The 18,223-nt window shown below is 44.3% G+C and overlaps 1 protein-coding gene across 6 annotated transcripts in view; it reads right to left on the reverse strand.

Annotated features, from left to right (window-relative positions):
• Positions 1 to 18,223, reverse strand: part of NTRK2 (neurotrophic receptor tyrosine kinase 2) — a 380,216-nt gene that overhangs the window by 74,698 nt on the left and 287,295 nt on the right. For all 6 annotated transcript variants that reach the window (XM_038769415.1, XM_038769419.1, XM_038769417.1 and 3 more), the window contains one exon: positions 5,039 to 5,169. In XM_038769415.1, coding sequence (XP_038625343.1) covers positions 5,039 to 5,169 — 131 coding nt within the window. The remainder of the gene's footprint in view (positions 1 to 5,038; positions 5,170 to 18,223) is intronic.

Here is an 18,223-nt window from a genome sequence, read left to right on the forward strand (position 1 = left end):
GGTCATGGGGTCTAAAGCTGATTCCATCACTTGTCTGCTGTGTGACCTTGAGCAAGTCACTTCACTTCTCTGGGCCTGTTACCTCATCTGTAAAATGGGGATTGAGACTGTGAGCCCCACGTGGGACAGGGACTCTATCCAACCTGATTTGCTTGTATCCATCCCAGTGCTTAGTACAGTGCCTGGCACATAGTAAGCACTTAGTACCATAATAGTAATAATAATTATTATTAATTAGTAGTATTTTGTTTAGACCATGCTACTGTCAGGTAGATAAATGCACTACAAGGTGAAGAATCTCAACTGAATACTATTTAGCAATGGCTCCATCACTTTGCTGTGTGGCCTTGGACAAGTCACTTAACTTCTCTGTGTCTCAGTTCCCTCACCTGCAAAATGGGGATTCAATATCTGCTCTCTTGCCTACAGAGAAGCAGAGTGGCTTAGTGGAAAGAGCACGGGCTTTGGAGTCAGGTCATGGGTTCAAATCCTGGCTCTGCCATTTGTCAGCTGTGTGACTTTGGGCAAGTCACTTAACTTCTTTGTGCCTCAGTTCCCTCATCTGTAAAATGGGGACTATGACTGTGATCCCCAAGTGGGACAACCTGATAACCTTGTATCTACCCCAGCGCTTAGAACAGTGCTTTGCACATAGTAAGCACTTAACAAATACCATCATCATTACTAGTATTATTACTTAGATTGTGAGCCCCATATGGGGCCTGCTGATGTTAAATCTACCCCAGTACTTACCAGTGACATAAGGAAGGACAAGTCTGGAGAGGAGAAGTGTGTGTAAATTCTTCAAAGCTCTCTGAAATCTAGAATCAATCAATCAACAGTATTTATTGGGCACCTACGGTGTGCAGAACACTGTACTAGGTGCTTAGGAGAGGACATTTGAGTTAGTAAACACGATTCCTGCCCTCAAGGAGCTTACGATCTACTGTGTGCAGAGCACTGAACTAAGAACTTGGGAGACTACAAGAGTTAGGAGACATGATCCTTCCCCTCAAGAGCTTATAGTCTGCTGTGTGCAGAGCACTATACTAAGCACTTGGGAGAGGACAACAGAGTTAGTAAACACAATCCCTGCCCTCAAGGAGTTTGCTGTCTAGCAAGAAGTTTACAGTGAGGAATTTACTGTCTAATATTAACTGTCAAGTTTACAATCACCTGGACAATTCCAGTCCCCACATACATTTTGGTTCAATTGTATGGTGATTTCAGACCAAACAATATCAATGAAACCCGGTGCCTGAAATAGCCAGATAATTGGGGATAGGGTGTTTCTGGGGACTTTTATAATCCAGATAATTTTCCAGGGTATGTTAATGAACAAAAAAGATTTTTGAACACTAAAAATGAGGAATTGTAGAAGCTACTGAAATAATAATCGTGGTATTTGTTTAGCGTTTACTGTGTGCCGAGCACTGAACTAAGCACTGGAAATGTAGAAAAGGGAGAGTCCAAGATGAGCAGCATAAATTCACATTCCGGAGAGAAGGGCAGAAGTTTCCCCTCTCTATGTGATCCTCAGCCCTCCTCTGGCTCTGGTTCCAGTGAGGAAAAAAACCAAAAACCCAAAACACCCTGTGTTAAGCTGTGAAAAGTACAGGAGAATATCTAGGGAAACAGTCAAACTTTTCCGCCTAAAAGTTAGATGTTTTCAAAGGTGTAATTGGATCATTTGTGCGAGGTAGGGAGTGTTTTGCCTGTGTTTGCTTTTCACTAGATTTCTGTGAATCGCTCAGAAATCGTTTTCTGTAACTACCTCGGGCTTGAGAGTGGAGTCAGTCCCTCCAGCACTGTATTTGGAGTCATAGCCAATTCCTTCTAAAGAAAAATAAAGTACAATAGCGGCTATTTCTTAACATGTAGGCCCAATCCTGCAGTGGTTGCCAGGCAACCAGCAGAAGGCATGTCAGAGATCCCAAGGAGCCTCCAATCAATGGAGAGAAGTGCTGACAGCGTTTTCAAATAGGTGAGAACATGCTCGCTCCTGGGCTCCCTTGCTCAGCTCATTTGCCTCCTAAAATGTGCTGAGATGGATTTTTGCCGGGAGCCATTTGTGCCCTCTGATGGGGCCGGTTCAAACTGATCCAGCAAAACAGTTTCCTTTTGGGCTTGTTGGGATTGGGCTTTCCCAGAATGTGAGTGCAGAACACCCCCACAGATAAAGTAAGGTGCAAATGAGGCCTTCCAACCACCCTGCAGAGGCCGTTTCCCCAACAGCACCCCATTAGCGGCACACAGTGAAGGGAGCCAAGATTATTCTTTCTACCCAGGAGGCACTTTAAAGATGGTGCCAGCCTTTGATCTAAACATGGTTCTTCTTGTTCTGTTCTGAAGGAAACTTTCTGGATTGTTCTAGGAATCAACCAGGACATTTCTCCTCCAAGACTCTAGGTTATTCATCATTATCATCATCAATGGTATTGACTGAATGATTACTGTGTGCAGAACACTGTGCTAAGCACTTGGGAGAGTACAATATCAATCCATCAATGGTATTCATTGAGCACTTATTGTGTGCTTGGGGGAGTACAATATAACAGAGGTGGTAGACACGTTCCCAATACAACAGAGTTGGTAGATATGTTCTCTGCCCACAACGGGCTTACAGACTAGCAGGGGAGATAGATATTAATATAGGTAAATCATTTATAATATACAATTTATAGATGTGTACATAAGTGCTGTGGAGCACCAAAACCTGGTCAAACATTCATTCATTCAATCATATTTATTGAGCGCTTACTGTATGCACAGCACTGTACTAAGCGCTTGGGAAGTACAAGTCGGAAACATAGAGACATCAATCAATTGTATTTATTGAGCACTTACTGTGTGCAGAGCACTGTACTAAGCGCTTGGGAAGTACAAGTCGGCAACATAGAGACATCAATCAATTGTATTTATTGAGCACTTACTGTGTGCAGAGCACTGTACTAAGCACTTGGGAAGTACAAGTTGGCAACATACAGAGATGGTCCCTACCCAACAGTGGGCTCACAGTCTAGAAGGGGGACTCACAAGCTCACAAGTTCACTAGTCCCATGTAAAGCCACATCCAAGGCTACAGGACAAGGGGGAGCTTTAAAAATAAATGCAAGGGAAGAGAAGGGGGAGGGAGGCATTGGAAAGCTAATATTGAGGCATCCGGACCTGAATGAATGAATGGATGACTTATCTCTTTCATTCATTCCATATATTCAGTAGCTAAATCCTGCCAGTTCTACCTTCACGACACCTCTAGAATCCAATCTTTCCTCCTCCATCCAAACAGCTACCACACCGGTTCATAACCTTGTCATATCATGTTTTGGCTACTGCATCAGCCACCTCACTGACTTCCCCGCCTCCAGAAGCAGTGTTGCCTAGTGGAAAGAGCACGGGCTGGGGAGTCAGAGGACCTGATTTCTAATCCCAGCTCCACCACTTGTCTGCTGTGTGACCTTGGGCAAGTCACTGAACTTCTCTGCACCTCAGTTACCTCATCTGCAAAATGGGAATTAAATCCTACTCCCTCCTATTTAGGCTGTGAGCCCCATGTGGGACAGGGTCTATGTCCAATGAGATTATCTTATATCTACCCTAGCACTAAATACAGTGCTTGGCATGTAACACTTAACAAATACCATTAAAAAAACAGAGTAGGGGCTCCCACTTGAAGCCTTCCTCCCCCATAATCATCAACAATGGAATTTATTGAGTGCATCCTTTGTGCAGAGCACTGTATTAAGTTCATGGGAGAGTACAATAAAGCGTTGGTAGACACATTCCTGGCCCTCCCTTCTCTGCACACCTTAACCTTTATCTCTCCCTTTGCTCTCACTGAATCTTATCCCTAATTCTTCACCCTTCCAGTGAGGTTATATTATCATTATTATTAATAATAAAAGGATTCTTGTTATTGTATTCAAGGGTTTACCACGTGTCAAGCACTAGTCTAAGTGGTGGGGAGGTTGCAAGTTATTAGGTTGGACACAGTCTAAGTAGGAGGGAGGACAGACATTGAATCCCCATTTTATAGGTGAGGAAACTGAGGCCCTGAGAAGTGAAATGACTTGCACAAGGTCACACAGCAGACAAGTGGCAGAACCGGGATTAGAACCCACGTGTTCTGGCTACCAGGCCCAGGCTCTTTGCACTAGGCCATGTTGCTCCCTGACAAACAGCAATACACCCCGATAGATTCCCTCCCTCCCCACCCCACCAAAACGGGGATGTAGAAGCCTCCGAAGAAAAACCCTGCAGCTCTTTACTCCCTAAGGGAATCACTTTCTATGATAAGGGAAACCCTCGGAGCGCATGTCGATTTGGAAGAACTTCAGTACCTCTGTCTGTGTTTGGTGCGGGGGAAGCCTTTGTAAAAAGCTTTTATTTTCTTCTTTCTTATTTGCCCCTCCTTTTTGCATCTTTTTAGGGACATAACACCAATTGGAGGAGAGCTGATCTCTGAGGACTATCAGATGAGAGAACCTGGTTGGACCATAATAAATTGGACAGAACACTTATCCTCCCTAAATGATTTACTTCACAGATTTGCCAACCCACCCCTGAAATGCAGCTATTTCTGGATAAAATACACAAGCCACTTGACATGACACAGCAATGCAGGAAGCAGTATGCAATTGCAGTTTATGGATAACCAGTTTGCATTGTTCACATGGCTGACCTTTTTCCATTATTTTATAAAGCTCTTCCAATGATTTTGTAAGTTAAAGGATTTTAAAATATTCAAATAGAAAACCACCTGAATCTTATGACATTTTTCAGAAATGAGTGTTGAGACTTAAAGGTCACTAAAGATTTTTACTCTCTTTAGTGGTTTTCATTTTGCTTTGCTTAAAAAAAAACTTTATGAAATTCCCTTCCATTCTGTCTAGAACAGTGAGATCAAAAAATGCTCCTCTGATGTTCTGCAATCCAGGGGTAACCCAGCCCTGACTCTGCAGGAGCCCCTGTATGGTACTGAAGAGATAAGGGTTTTCCCATCAAAAACATTATCAGTGAGCTTTGGGGGCTCTCTTACCTTCACGGCCACCAAGATCTTGTCATGATCGGGACAGAGGTTATAGCACTCCGCCAGGAAAACTTTCCCAAAGGCTCCTTCTCCCAGTTCCCTTTTCAGAACAATATTATGCCGCTTGATGTGCTGAACAACTGGAAAACAAAGACAATGTGGATGTTGGCACTGAAGTTGTGAGGAAGTACAGAGCAGAAAAGACATACTGTACATCCTGAAAAGACTAGAACGGTGGTTTTATCTACTCTCCTGTGGACACCCAAGAAGACTCAGCCTGCACTTGCTCTTATAGCCCATTGCACTTGGCTGGTATGTCACACTCAAGCCTGGAAATGGGCTACATGTGTGGTCTTTTATTCACACAGGGGTCACACTTTCACACAGCTGCCTGCTCTACAGCCTGAACTCTCCCACTAGACATCCATGAATCATGAATCATGAAGGTCCATGAATCTTATCCAAATAGCTTATGAACTTACTATGGGAACCTGGATAAGCTTTGTCGACTGGGAGGAAAAAAGGATGGTTCTGCTAGAAGCAAGAGTAAGAAGAAAGTGCATGTAAAGTTCAGTAAATATCACTCTTTTCATTATCTTCATCAGCATCAATTAAGTGCCACATAAATGCCAAATGTTTAATGTGAGTCTCTCTCAAAATGAACCAGCAACTCCTCCGGTCAGACCAAAAGAATGTGGGTTCAATTGGATAACTCGGTTCCCCGGGTAGAGGGGCCGCAATGAACACATAATAATTCAAGAGCCAAAGCATCGTCTTAATCAAATCCAGGATGTGAATCTTGAACTAAGTTGCCACGAAGTTGATGGTTCGCTTCTGTTCATTTGAATTACATTGCTTCTTTAAGATACTGAGGAAAAGAGAAGTTTCAGGGAAATTGGGCTTTTCCATTTAAGGGGGGCAAAAAGCCTCAGTTTTGCTGCCTGAAGAAACAAGAGCCAAGGGCTCTCTTCTATCTGCAGTGTAATCTACAAAAGCAGAGAAATTCTGTCCCTTCTGAGAGGAAAATGTTTTTTTACATACCCTAGTGTGGTTTAGATATAGGCCATGCTGAACCGCATAGCAAGAGCTACTGGGTACTATATGCCCAATAAAATCTCATGAGATCAAAATGCTGCATAATTTGAGGCAGCTGCTATTGTCCCTTGGACTGTTGTTTGTCCTCAGAACGTTAATTTTGTGAGGTGTTACTGTCGTTCACGTTCAAAGATGATGCTACTGACATCGTCCACAGGGCAACTGGACCAATAAAATCCAATCTGAGAGCTGCTGCCACTTCCGCAGCATATACCCTGGAGGATTTCCCTTTAGTTTGTAGCTGTTGCTACTGATGGCAGAGCCTGATGTGCTTCACCATTCTGCTTCTTTGCCACATGGGTTGTTCACTCCCTTTGTTCAAAATGGGCCACCTGCTTCAGATTGATTCTGAAGGGTGGGGGGCAGAGGGGAAGCCCACAGCTGTCATTTCACTGCAAACCCCTGGTTCTGCCACATCGGGTGGAACTGTACTTCCACCCATCTGTTACTCTCCAAGTTCTAGGGGTTGTCTTGGACTGAAGTTTCAAGCCACAGGACTGCAATAACTATCCATGTGGCTTTTAGGGAGAGCTGGTCTGCACGGATCAGTGCTGAAGGAACCAGAGAAAAATTCATACTGCCTCCAGACGCTTCTGAAACTTTCTCAGAGGAGTCTGGGAAAAGTAGTTCCCAGGCCACGGGTACTGTGAAAACAAGTTGCCACTTCCCCATCAATCCCTCTGACCTTAGATCTGCCTCCATTTGGGGTCTGAATATTTCCACAACCAGAATTCCCTTTGTTTTTCCCTCTTCCCACTTCACCTCATTTTGCAGCAGCCCCTTGGTCTGAACTTTCTTGTCAGAGTCGTGGACCCAGTGGGACTGGCCAGGACATTGCTCACCACTTCCTGGAAAACACTAAGTGCGTGGCTTACTGATGGGGCAAATCCTTAAGGTCCCATTTCAGGTGGCATCCAAGGTTATTAGGTTCCTGAAGTGGTGAGGAGCAGCCTTAGTACTCCCTGGGGAAGAAGGTGCCCCCTATATTGCCAACTGCATTTACCTCAGGGAAGAGTGTGAATTTCACACTTTAGCCTTTTCTCCCTTTCACGTTCCCTCCATCCATCCTGCCTCTCCCAACCCACTCCCCTTTCCAGCTCTGCCTGCTCCCTCGCCTTCCTGGAGTTGCTTTAAGAACACAGTGAGTTCAGTTCAGGCTGGAATGGACTGAAGGAGATCTCAATCTCATCCTTCCACTCTCTTCCCTCTCCCTACTCTTCACTGAACTTGTTTGGGAGTCCAGGTTTGAAACGCTTCCACCGCTGCCTCTGTGGCACACAACCAAGAGGCAGCTCAGTCAGAGCGCCAGGACCCTATTGCATCCTTGCCGAGATTGACGAATGGGGAGGAGAAGAGCTGCTTGGCCATCTGCGTAGGCTTTACCCAAGCAGATGGAGAGTAAGTTTCAGATAAAGTTTGCCACCAAAAACATCTTAAATGCTGTTGTTTTTGAGATGAATGTTTTATTTTTGGTCAGGAGAAGCCCTCCACTTTTCTAGCCCATCCCCTGAGGGGGAACATTAATGTGCAAGGCAACCATGCATTGGCATCTCTACCTGTCATGAAAGCCAATGGAAAGTTTACCCGGAAGCAACACAGGAACAACTCTCCTGGTTCTCGGTGGTCATCCCTGGGTTCAGCTGCTCCCAGGCTCCTTCTAGGAGGGTTTCAATCAACCAGGACTGATTAACCAGGTCTGAACTATTCGTAATGATCTTCCTTTTCTCCTAGACTGCAACTGATCCCTCCTCACATCCCTCCAATTTGGTGTGGCCCAGGATCAGCTGACCAATCCCTCAGTAATAATAAAAATGATAATTTTGATATCTGTGGAGCACTGTAAATCCAGACATCTCTCTAACCTTGTCAACCTCAAATTCATTCTTATCTATTTCAATTTGGCCCCCTCCACTGCCTGACAACAATACTTCTAATTCGCTCCCCATACCCACTGCCCCTGCCTGTTGTTTCAGACATTTAAACTCCCTTCTCAAAGCTCCTGTCCCCCAACCCTGCCATCTCTTTCTCCTAATGACCTGGTTATATACATCATCAATGGAATTGAAACCATCAGTCATGATCTCCGTAAGATCTCCCCTGCTCCTCTCCAATCCTTCCCTCCTCCTCCATCCTCTTTGACTCTCCCTATGTTCCCTGTAGTAACTCAAGATGAAATCTCTCACCTCCTCTCTAAATCTACCCCCTCCACCTGAGCTTCTGTTGCCATCCCTCATACCTTTATAAAACACTCACCCCCTCCTTTCTTGCCTTCTTGACTGCCATCTTCAACTATTCACTTTCTAACGGCTTCATCTCCATTGCTTTCAAACATACTTATATATCCCCTATCCTAAAAAGCCCCCCCACACTAACCTCCACTTATCACCCCATCTCCCTCCTGCCATGTCTTTCCAAACTTCTTGACAGAGTTGTTTATACCCATTGTCTCCACTTCTTATTCCCCAATTCTCTCTTAGACCCCCCTTCTAATCAATCAATCAATCATATTTATTGAGTGCTTACTGTATGCAGAGCACTGTACTAAGCACTTGGGAAGTACAAGTTGGCAACATATAGAGACAGTCCCTACCCAACAGTGGGCTCACAGTCTAGAAGGGGGAGACAGAGAACAAAACCAAACATATTAACAAAATAAAATAGAATAGATATGTACAAGTAAAATAAAAAAATAAATAGAGTAATAAATATGTACAAACATATATACATATATACAGGTGCTGTGGGGAAGGGAAGGAGGTAAGATGGGGGGGATTTATTTTACTTGTACCTATCTATTCTATTTATTTTATTTTGTTAGTATGTTTGGTTTTGTTCTCTATCTCCCCCTTCTAGACTGTGAGTCCACTGTTGGGTACGGACTGTTTCTATATGTTGCCAGATTGTACTTCCCAAGCGCTTAGTACAGTGCTCTGCACACAGTAAGCGCTCAATCAATACGATTGATTGATTGATTGATTGATTGGGAAGAGGAGGAGAGGAAGGAAGGGGCTCAGTCTGGGAAGGCCTCCTGGAGGAGGTGAGCTCTCAGTAGGGCCTTGAAGGGAGGAAGAGAGCTAGCTTGGCGGATGGGCAGAGGGAGGGCATTCCAGGCCAAGGGGATGACGTGGGCCGGGGGTCGACGGCGGGACAGGCGAGAACGAGGTACGGTGAGGAGATTAGTGGCAGAGGAGCGGAGGGTGCGGGCTGGGCTGTAGAAGGAGAGAAGGGAGGTGAGGTAGGAGGGGGCGAGGTGATGAAGAGCCTTGAAGCCAAGGGTGAGGAGTTTCTGCCTGATGCGCAGATTGATTGGTAGCCACTGGAGATTTTTGAGGATAATCTGGCTTCCATCCCCTTCTCTCCACAGAAACAGCCCTCTCTAAGGTAACCAATGATCTTCTTCTTGCCAAATCTGACAGCCTCTACTCCATCCTAATCCTCCTAGACCTCTCAGCTGCCTCTGACACTGTAGACCACCTCCTTCTCCTTGAAACTTTATTTAACCTTGGATTAGCTATCACTTTCCTCTCTTGGTTTTCCTCCTACCTCTGACTGCTCCTTCTCAGTCTCTTTTGTTGGCTCCTCCTCTGCCTTCCACACTGACAGTAGGGGTCCCTCAAGGCTCAGTTCTAGGCCCCCCTTCTATTCTCCCTCTACACCCATTCCTTTGGAAAACTCATTCGCTCTCATGGCTTAAAGCACCATCTCTTTGCAGATGATTCCCAAATCTACATCTCCTGCCCTGGGCTCTCTCCTTCCCTGCAATCTCACATTTCCTGTTGCCTTCAAGACATATCTACTTGAATGTCCCACTGACACCTCAAATTAAACATGTCCAAAAGTGAACTCCTTAGCTTCCCACCCAAACCCTGTCCTCCCCATCACTGTAGACAACACCACTATCCTCCCTACCTTACAAGCACATAACCTTGGCATTATCCTTGACTCATCTCTCCCTTCCACCCATATAATCGTTGTGACCAAATCTCAATGATTCTACCTTCATGACATTGCTAAAATCAGCCCTTTCCTCTCCATTCAAACTGCTGATCCAAGCACTTATCCTATCCTGCCTTGACTACTGCATCTGCCTCCTTACTGACCTCCTGGCCTCCTCTCTCTCCCCACTCCAATTCACACTTCACTTTGCTGCATGAATCATTTATCAACAAAAACGTTCAGTCCATGTCTCCACACTCTTCAAGAAACTCCAATGGCTGCCCATCCATCTCTGCATCAACCCGAAACTCCTTATCATTGGCTTTAAAGCACTCAATCAGCTTGCCCCATCCTACCTCACTTTACTAATCTACTACAAGCATCAGTGTCAAGCGTCAGCTTAGTCAATATGCCCCAGTCTCATCTATTTCACCATTGACCTCTTTCCCACATCCTCCCACAGCTTGGAACTCCCTCCTCCTCCATATATGCCAGACAACCGCTCTCTCCACCTACAAAGTATTACTAAGGTCACAGGTCCTCCAAGAGGCCTTCCCCAATTAAGTCCTCTTTCCAGCTCGATCTCCCTCTGTATCATCTATGCACTTCAATCTGTGACCTTTAGACATCTGATATTTTCCCCACCCCCAACCCCAAAGCACTTATGTACATATCTTTAAATTACATATTATAAATGACTGATTTATTCATATTAATGTCTTGTCTCACCCTCTAGACTGTAAACTCATTATGGGTAGGGAGCCTGTCTGCTAATTTTGTTGTGTTGAACTCTCCCAAGCGCTTAGTACAATGCTCTGCACATGGTAAGTGCTCAATAAATATGGCTGATTGATTGATTTTGTTAATCACTTTTTATGTGCCAGCACTGTTCTAAGCGCTGGCTCTGTTCTAAGTCCTAGTGAAGCCATCAATTATGGGGGGAGGGGAGGAATCTTGGCCCTGAATCCTCCAAAAGGACAAGTGTTGCAATATCATTCTCCCACTCACTTCAGAACTGTGTGCTCGGCTAAGATGAAAATAATAATGATAATAATAATAATAGTAATCATCATCATCATCATCATCTGCCAGAGTGATGGTGCTGGCCTATGCTCCTGATTTTATGTACCTAATTAATGGCATTCAGATGTCATCATCCTTGGATGGTTTTCCTGTTTTTCAGACATTTTGAAAAGGCATGATTTCAACTGCTTTCAACTGATTTCAAAGTGCAACTGCTTTATAATGGTGAACCTTCAGCTCAAGTAAGCTGCCCAACTGGGATTTTATGAGAGAGGGTCCAGCCCAACCCTGGAAGTGATGACTTATGACATCTTTCTTCAATTTTTCTAAACTTTTCATCTCTTTTTTGGGCCTAATGCCTCAGGAAGAGTGACTGAAAGGTAACTGATGGCTCCACAATACCACTGGCTTCCAAGCTTCCTGTGTCTATACTCGTCAAAGAAATGGTCCATGCATCTTTCTAGTACTTCGCTTTCTTTGTGGAAAGGTAATGCTTTGATCAGTTCGTTTTGGTTCTGAGAGGCAAAACGACTCAACTAACTACCAAAATCCAACACCCTTTGGGCATTTTCTCCCTGGGGATGTCACTGTACTGCCCTGAATTCCATACCAAAGAGCTCTGGCAACCAGAAGAGGCAAGCTTGTTCATACAGGCTAAAGCAAAGTGCAACAAAGGATGCTTTTGACATGCACACAGAGGTGGAGTGCCAATTGGCCAGAGGGCTTTGGGGCCATCCTGACAGGTGTGGATGGCCTCATCCAATTCCAAGGACAGGACTCTGAAGGTAATAAAGTGGGCAATGTAGTCGCCAAAAGTAATTTTTTTTTCAATTTAATTGCTGTTTGAACAATCTGTCGATATATCCACTGGCTACACCGGTGTGAGAAGCAGCATGGCCTAATGTATAGAGCACGGGCCTGAAAGTCAAAAGGACCTGGGTTCTAATCCTGACTCTGCCACTTGCCTGCTGTGTGACCTTGAGCATGTCACTTCACTTCTCTGTACCCCAGTTACCTCATCTGGAAAATGGGGATTGAGACTGTGAGCCCCATGTGGGACAAGGGCTTTGTCCAACCCAATTTGCTTGTATCCATCCCAGCGCTTAGTACAGTGCCTGGCACATAGTAAGTGCTTAACAAATACTATTACACCAATGCTAACTTTTTGTCTAACTCTGTGACAGCTTTCAGAAATACTCCAAGGAGACTCTGCTTACTCCACACGAAGCACTGACAAACTGGAAGACAATACCAACTGTAATCTCCCTAAGGAGTAAGAGACCAATGTTAATAGTCTCTTAAAATCCTCTCCATCCCCAAGGAAATTCAGCATATTTCCTCCATGTGGAACCCTTGAATGCTTTCACGCTACCTCTGAAGGGGACCCTAAATGGCAAATGAAAAAATTGTATTTTCAAATGACTGCAAGAACACCCTATATTGAGCCGCAAAAAGCCACACTTAATTATGAAATGCTTCGAAAACTGCCTGGGTTTTCCCTTAAATCTAAATCATAGAAAATGCTATTTTTCGCTGTCTCCTTTGCACATTTCAATGGCAAAACACTGCAGCCCATGCAGCCCCATCAGCCTGTGGAAATCAATTTGTCTGGAATATATCTGTGAACAATTTGTCAAATTCTATCTCCCAGTTGCCATTATGACAGAACTTGGTGCTGTACTGAAAATGACAATAAATACAATTAGGAGTGCAAACATAAAAACACAGCAGGAACAAGAGTGGGCTGGGTATTCATAAATAATGATAATAATGAGTAAAGAAGGAGTAATACTTTGCCATTATAAAAACCCCTTCCATCTACACATCTCTCAAAGTGCATTACAATTGAAATCAATTAATTTTCACCACACCAATGGAATCAGATCAACACATTCATTTCAAGAGGAAACAGCAAATAGACCTACTCTGTAAGCTCCCCACCTATTTGTTGCTCTAACCATCTGGTTTACTTTCTCAGGCTTTAAGGAGGAAGACGGGGTCAAGAGGCAGACTGGAAGGTACTAGTAATGCTCTGCACACAATATGCACTTAATACACACCATGGATTGGTAATGGGGCTCTCTGAGAAACCCTCTCTATCCTGCCGATCATCAGTGTGATTAAGCCCAGGAATGGACTCCTAAGGATTGGACTCCTTAGGATAGGCCAGGCACCCGCATGCCCTGAGTTAGGTGCAGTAGTAGCAGTAGTAATAGTATGCATTGAGGGCTACCAAGTGCAATGCACTGTACTAAGCTCCTAAATATTGGGGATTATGTTTACCAGCTGTATTGGATTCTCTCCAAGCATGTAGTACAGTGCTCTGCACAAAGTAAGTGCTCAATAAATCCTATTGATTGATTGGGAAAATACAAGACACACTCCATCCCACAAGGAATTTACACTCTAACAGGGGAGACAGGCAAAAATATTTACACATGGTGAAGTCGATAGAAATGAATGTTCAACTGACTCCCTGCTCCGCCACTTGACTGTTTTGTGAATTTGAGCATGTGATTTGACTTCTCTGTGCTTCCATTTCCTCCTCTGTAAAAATGGGGATTCAAAGCCTGTTTTCCCTTCTATTTAGACTATAAGCCCCATGTGGGACAGGGACTGTGGACAACCTGATGATGTTGTATCTACTCCAGTGTTTAATACAGTGCTTGACACACAATAAACACTTAGCAAATGCCACAATCATTTTTATTATATTCAACCATACATATGTATACCCATGCTTGGGTGGGGCATAAATAAGTACACAAGTTTTAGAGGCAGCTGTTGGGTTCAAAAATAACTCAGAGTTGGGAATTAGGAAAGGCTTGTTGGAGGAGCTGGAATTTTAGGAGGGCTTTGAAGGTGGGGCTGACTGAGTTCTGTGAATTTCATGGAGAAGGCAATTCCAGGCCGGGAGGACACCATGACCAAAGGGTGAGAAGGATACAGTTAGGAGGTGAGGTAGGGAGGAGCAGGGTAAGTGCTTAGTACAGTGTTATGCATACAGTAAGCACTCAATAAATATGATCGAATGAACCAATATGTTAAATGGTCCTGCTTGGCAATAGAAGAATACAGTAGATGACCCGTTGTGGGCAAGGATTGTCTCTGTTGCTGAACTGTACTTCCCACGCGCTTATTAGAGTGCTCTGCACACAGTAAGTGCTCAATAAACATGAATGAATGAATGAATGACCTCTAGAGGTCTTGAACAGCTAAGACTCGGTTCCCAATCAATCAGTTCATCACTGTAAGGAATTTGTCTGCCTACCAGATAGTCCCAGCCCCCCAAATCCACTGGCTTCTATCACCGGGCTCAACAGCACTGTACCTGATGCATAAACTCGTTGTGGGCAGGGAATGTGTCTATTTTTTTAATGTACTCTCCTAAGTGCTTAGTACAGTGCTCTGCACACAGTAAGCACTCAATAAATACAATTGAGTGAATGGAGATACCCTATACTACCTCTTGAAGTTTTGAACACTTCTGGTGCTATTTAGGATGGATGTGGGGAAAAGAGGGAGGGATTGAAGATTTCAAGCAGTTTTTAAAAGGGTTGGAATTACACTTTCTTTCACTATCAGTAAAAACCAACCAACCCCTTTAGACCGTAAACTCATTGAGGGCAGGGACTGTGTCTGTTTTACTCTCACCAAGCACTTAGTTCAGTGCTCAGCACACAGTAAGCGCTCAGTAACTACAACTGACTAATTGACAAAGGGAATCCAATGCAGCAGGTTATTTGGGGTTAAGACTGTACAATTCCCAGTACCTTAAATCATATAAACCCATCAGCCAGCTCTAGCATTGAGAAGCAGCATGGCCTAGTGGAAAGAATCCAGGCCTGGGAGTCAGAGGATCTGGATTCTAATCCTAGCTCCGCCACTTGTCTGCAAGTGTGACCTTTGGCAAGTCACTTCATTTCTGTGTGCCTCAGTTCCCTCATATGTAAAGTAGGGATTAAGACTGTGAGCCCCACTTGGGACATGAACTATGTCCAGTCTAATTCACTTGTATTTACCCCAGTACTTAGTACAGCGCCTGACACATAGTAAGCGCTTAAAAAATACCATAAACATAAAGAAAATAAAAGTCTCAGCACTTCTGTGTATAATTTCTTCAATTGTACAATCAAATACTTATTTGGATGACTCTCTTTGTAAATACTTTGTTGTCTGGTACCCTAATCAGAATAGGTCTAAGCTCCAGGTGGTCAGGGAAAATATCTCTTGATAGCTCACTGAGGGCAGGAAATGTGACTACTAACTCTGCAACAGTGTACTCTCCCAAGAGTTTAGTACAGTACTCTGCACACAGTAAATGCTCAATAAATAGGATTGATTGATTCTGTTATGTTTTCCCAAGCGCTGCACCATTGCACAGTCAATAAGTACTTCTGCTACTGCTCTTTTTGCAAAGACCATTCGCATCTGCTATTCTGAAAGGACTTGCAGGTTTATCAGGCTCTATGAGTGCTCCTATCCATCCTTCTCCACTCATGCTCCATCAGCCTAGCTGAATGCCACCTGCGCTTTTCAGTGGTTTGGGGGAGAGCCAAGAGGTATGAAAGCCGGGATTAATTCAAACTGGCCGCACCCCAAACCTGAGCATTACTTGTCAATCAGTGGAAGCTGGATTTGAAATTTCAAGGTTAATCTTTCCAAGGGAAATGAAAACTCAACTGCAAATCTGTCCTGGACGACTCACATTCTGGAAGAGTCGACTTCAGGGTAAATAAATTGAGGCCGTTTTTTTTTCCTCTCGCACCCCACCATCCTCTCACCCCCCACCCCACCCCTCCAAGCAAGACATAGTGTGGCCTAGTGAGAAGCAATGAGGCCTAGTGGATAGAGCACAGGTCTGGGAGTCAGAAGGACCTGGGTTCTGATCCTGGCTTTGCCACTCATCTGCTTTGGGACCTTGGGCGAGTCACTTTACTTCTCTGTTCCTCAGTTACCTCAGCTGTAAAACGGGGCTTAAGACTGTGAGCCCCATGTGGAACAAGGGACTGTTTCCAACCTGACTAGCTTGTATCTACCCCAGGGCTTAGTACAGTGCCTGGCACATAGTAAACATTTAACAAATACCATAAAAAAGAAAAAAACCCAGAACCCATTCTGTGTGGCCATTGTTTTTTGATATTTTTTCTGCCCATCATCACTAATACCATGTCTGTTTCCTCTAAGTTGGCTATAGCTCCTGTTTCTAAAGAAGGTTTAAATGGGAAGCCTCAGGTCTTCAGATTTAAATTTGGTGGGGTTGGCTGGCTTTTGATAAAACCTTGATTTCACAGCTGCCTCCAGTATCTAACTGCTGAGTTCCATTCCAAAGGCTGCCCTGAAGGATGATGGTCCCTTTTCCAGGTGGTTAATATTTCTGAGGTTGGCATGTGGACAGATTCAAGTCAGGACTCACCCCAGAGTGTATTCAGGACAACCTACTGGCCAACAGTCAAGGTGTGGTATTTGCTTTTGGTTTCTAAGTTGTTTCATTCCTCATTTTCTTTTTTTCCTCTCTGCAGATACAGAGGGAAAAGCCAAAGTTGCCTCTGGTGTTGTCTACGTGGTGAGAACTCTGTGATGGATGGCAAGACTACCAGAATCCTGAATGCCAAGAGGTTTACATAAACACTATTGAGTTATTGCCATAGTTAGATCCTTATAGAAGCTGTTTTTTTTCTGCATCTTTCTACCAGGACATCACAGCTGAAAGACAGAGAATGGATACCCAGGGACCAAAGTTGCAATCTGGGGGTCCTGGAATTGTGACTCTTGACACCATCAAAATTCAGTCTAAAGAGGGAGGGGAGAACAGGTACTAGATCCTCATTTTACAGATGAAGAAACGGAGACACAGTGCCTTGCCCAGAGTCTTAACAGCAGGTGAGTGGCAAAGCCAGGATTAGGACCCAGATCTTCGGACTCCCAGTCCCATGCACTATCCATGAGGCTTTGCTCTGTCCTGCTTCCTCTGACCTTCTTGCTTTTTGTTTTGCAATTTCAGCTCTTGCATAGAGCAGCTTTTTTGGGTATCCTGATGTCACTCATTCTCCTCACAAGTCCCACTCAGCGTAGTTGTGTTATGGTGAGCATAGCTTTGATGCGAGGAGACTGACTACATTCCAGAACTTGCAAGTTCCTTGCTTAAAGAAGAGATGGAGAAAAAGAAAAATGAGACAGAGAAATGGAAGCCAGAGGGACAGAGAATAGTGAGAGGAGTCAGAGAAAGAGAGGGACGAGGACACACACAGAACTATGTTGACAGACAGAATGAGAGAGAAAGGGAGAGAGGTGGGGGGAGAAAGAAGAGCGAGAGGTAGATAATTTTGCTAAGCAGCTGCAGATGCAGTTTTTTCAATAAAAGGCTGATTGAAAAGAGCCCGGAGGCTATTGTGACTGTGGTGCTGGGCAAAGTGTCTGTTGTTTTTATTTCATTGTGACAATTTCGATCACTATCCCATGCACAAGTTAATTGGTGTGAGGGAGATACAATTATCTCAGCTACCACCACCAGAGTCACCCCTCCCCCCACCTGTCTGGCTCTGCTTTCATCAGGAAATCCCCTGCTTCAGCCTGACAAACCCATTCTGCAGCTCGCCCCAGCCCCCTGGGTAAGTACTACAACCTGGAAAGAAAGAAGACAGGCTTTGCTGTTGAGTCCAGGCGACAAAGGGCTGAGGGGTGGTGATGGAGGGAGGGAGAGAGACCTTGGTATGAGAGGCATGTGGGTCAGTGGATTATAAATAATTTCCCTTGAGAGTTACTCCTTTATTAAAAAAAACAAACCCAAATCTCTTGCCTTGCAGATCCCAAACTGTTTATCCCTAGTATTTAAGTGCTTACTATGGGCCAAGTACTGGGTCAACACTGTAAGCTCCTTGTAGGTAGAGAATGTGTCTGTTATATTGTACTCTCCCAAGCACTAAGTACAGTGCTCTGCACAGTAAGCGCTCAATAAATACAATTGATTGACTGATCAATACGAGAAAACCAGCTCACAAATATTCCCTGTCCCAAACATGGCTCACATTCTAAAGAGGTTGGAAGAGCTGGAATCTTATCCCTATTTTACAGATGAGAAAAACTGAGATCCAGTGGGGTGAAGTGACTTGCCCAAGATCACACGGCAGGCCAATGGCA

This window comes from Tachyglossus aculeatus, chromosome X4, assembly GCF_015852505.1.
Source record: "Tachyglossus aculeatus isolate mTacAcu1 chromosome X4, mTacAcu1.pri, whole genome shotgun sequence".
Classification (NCBI taxonomy): Eukaryota; Metazoa; Chordata; class Mammalia; order Monotremata; family Tachyglossidae; genus Tachyglossus; species Tachyglossus aculeatus.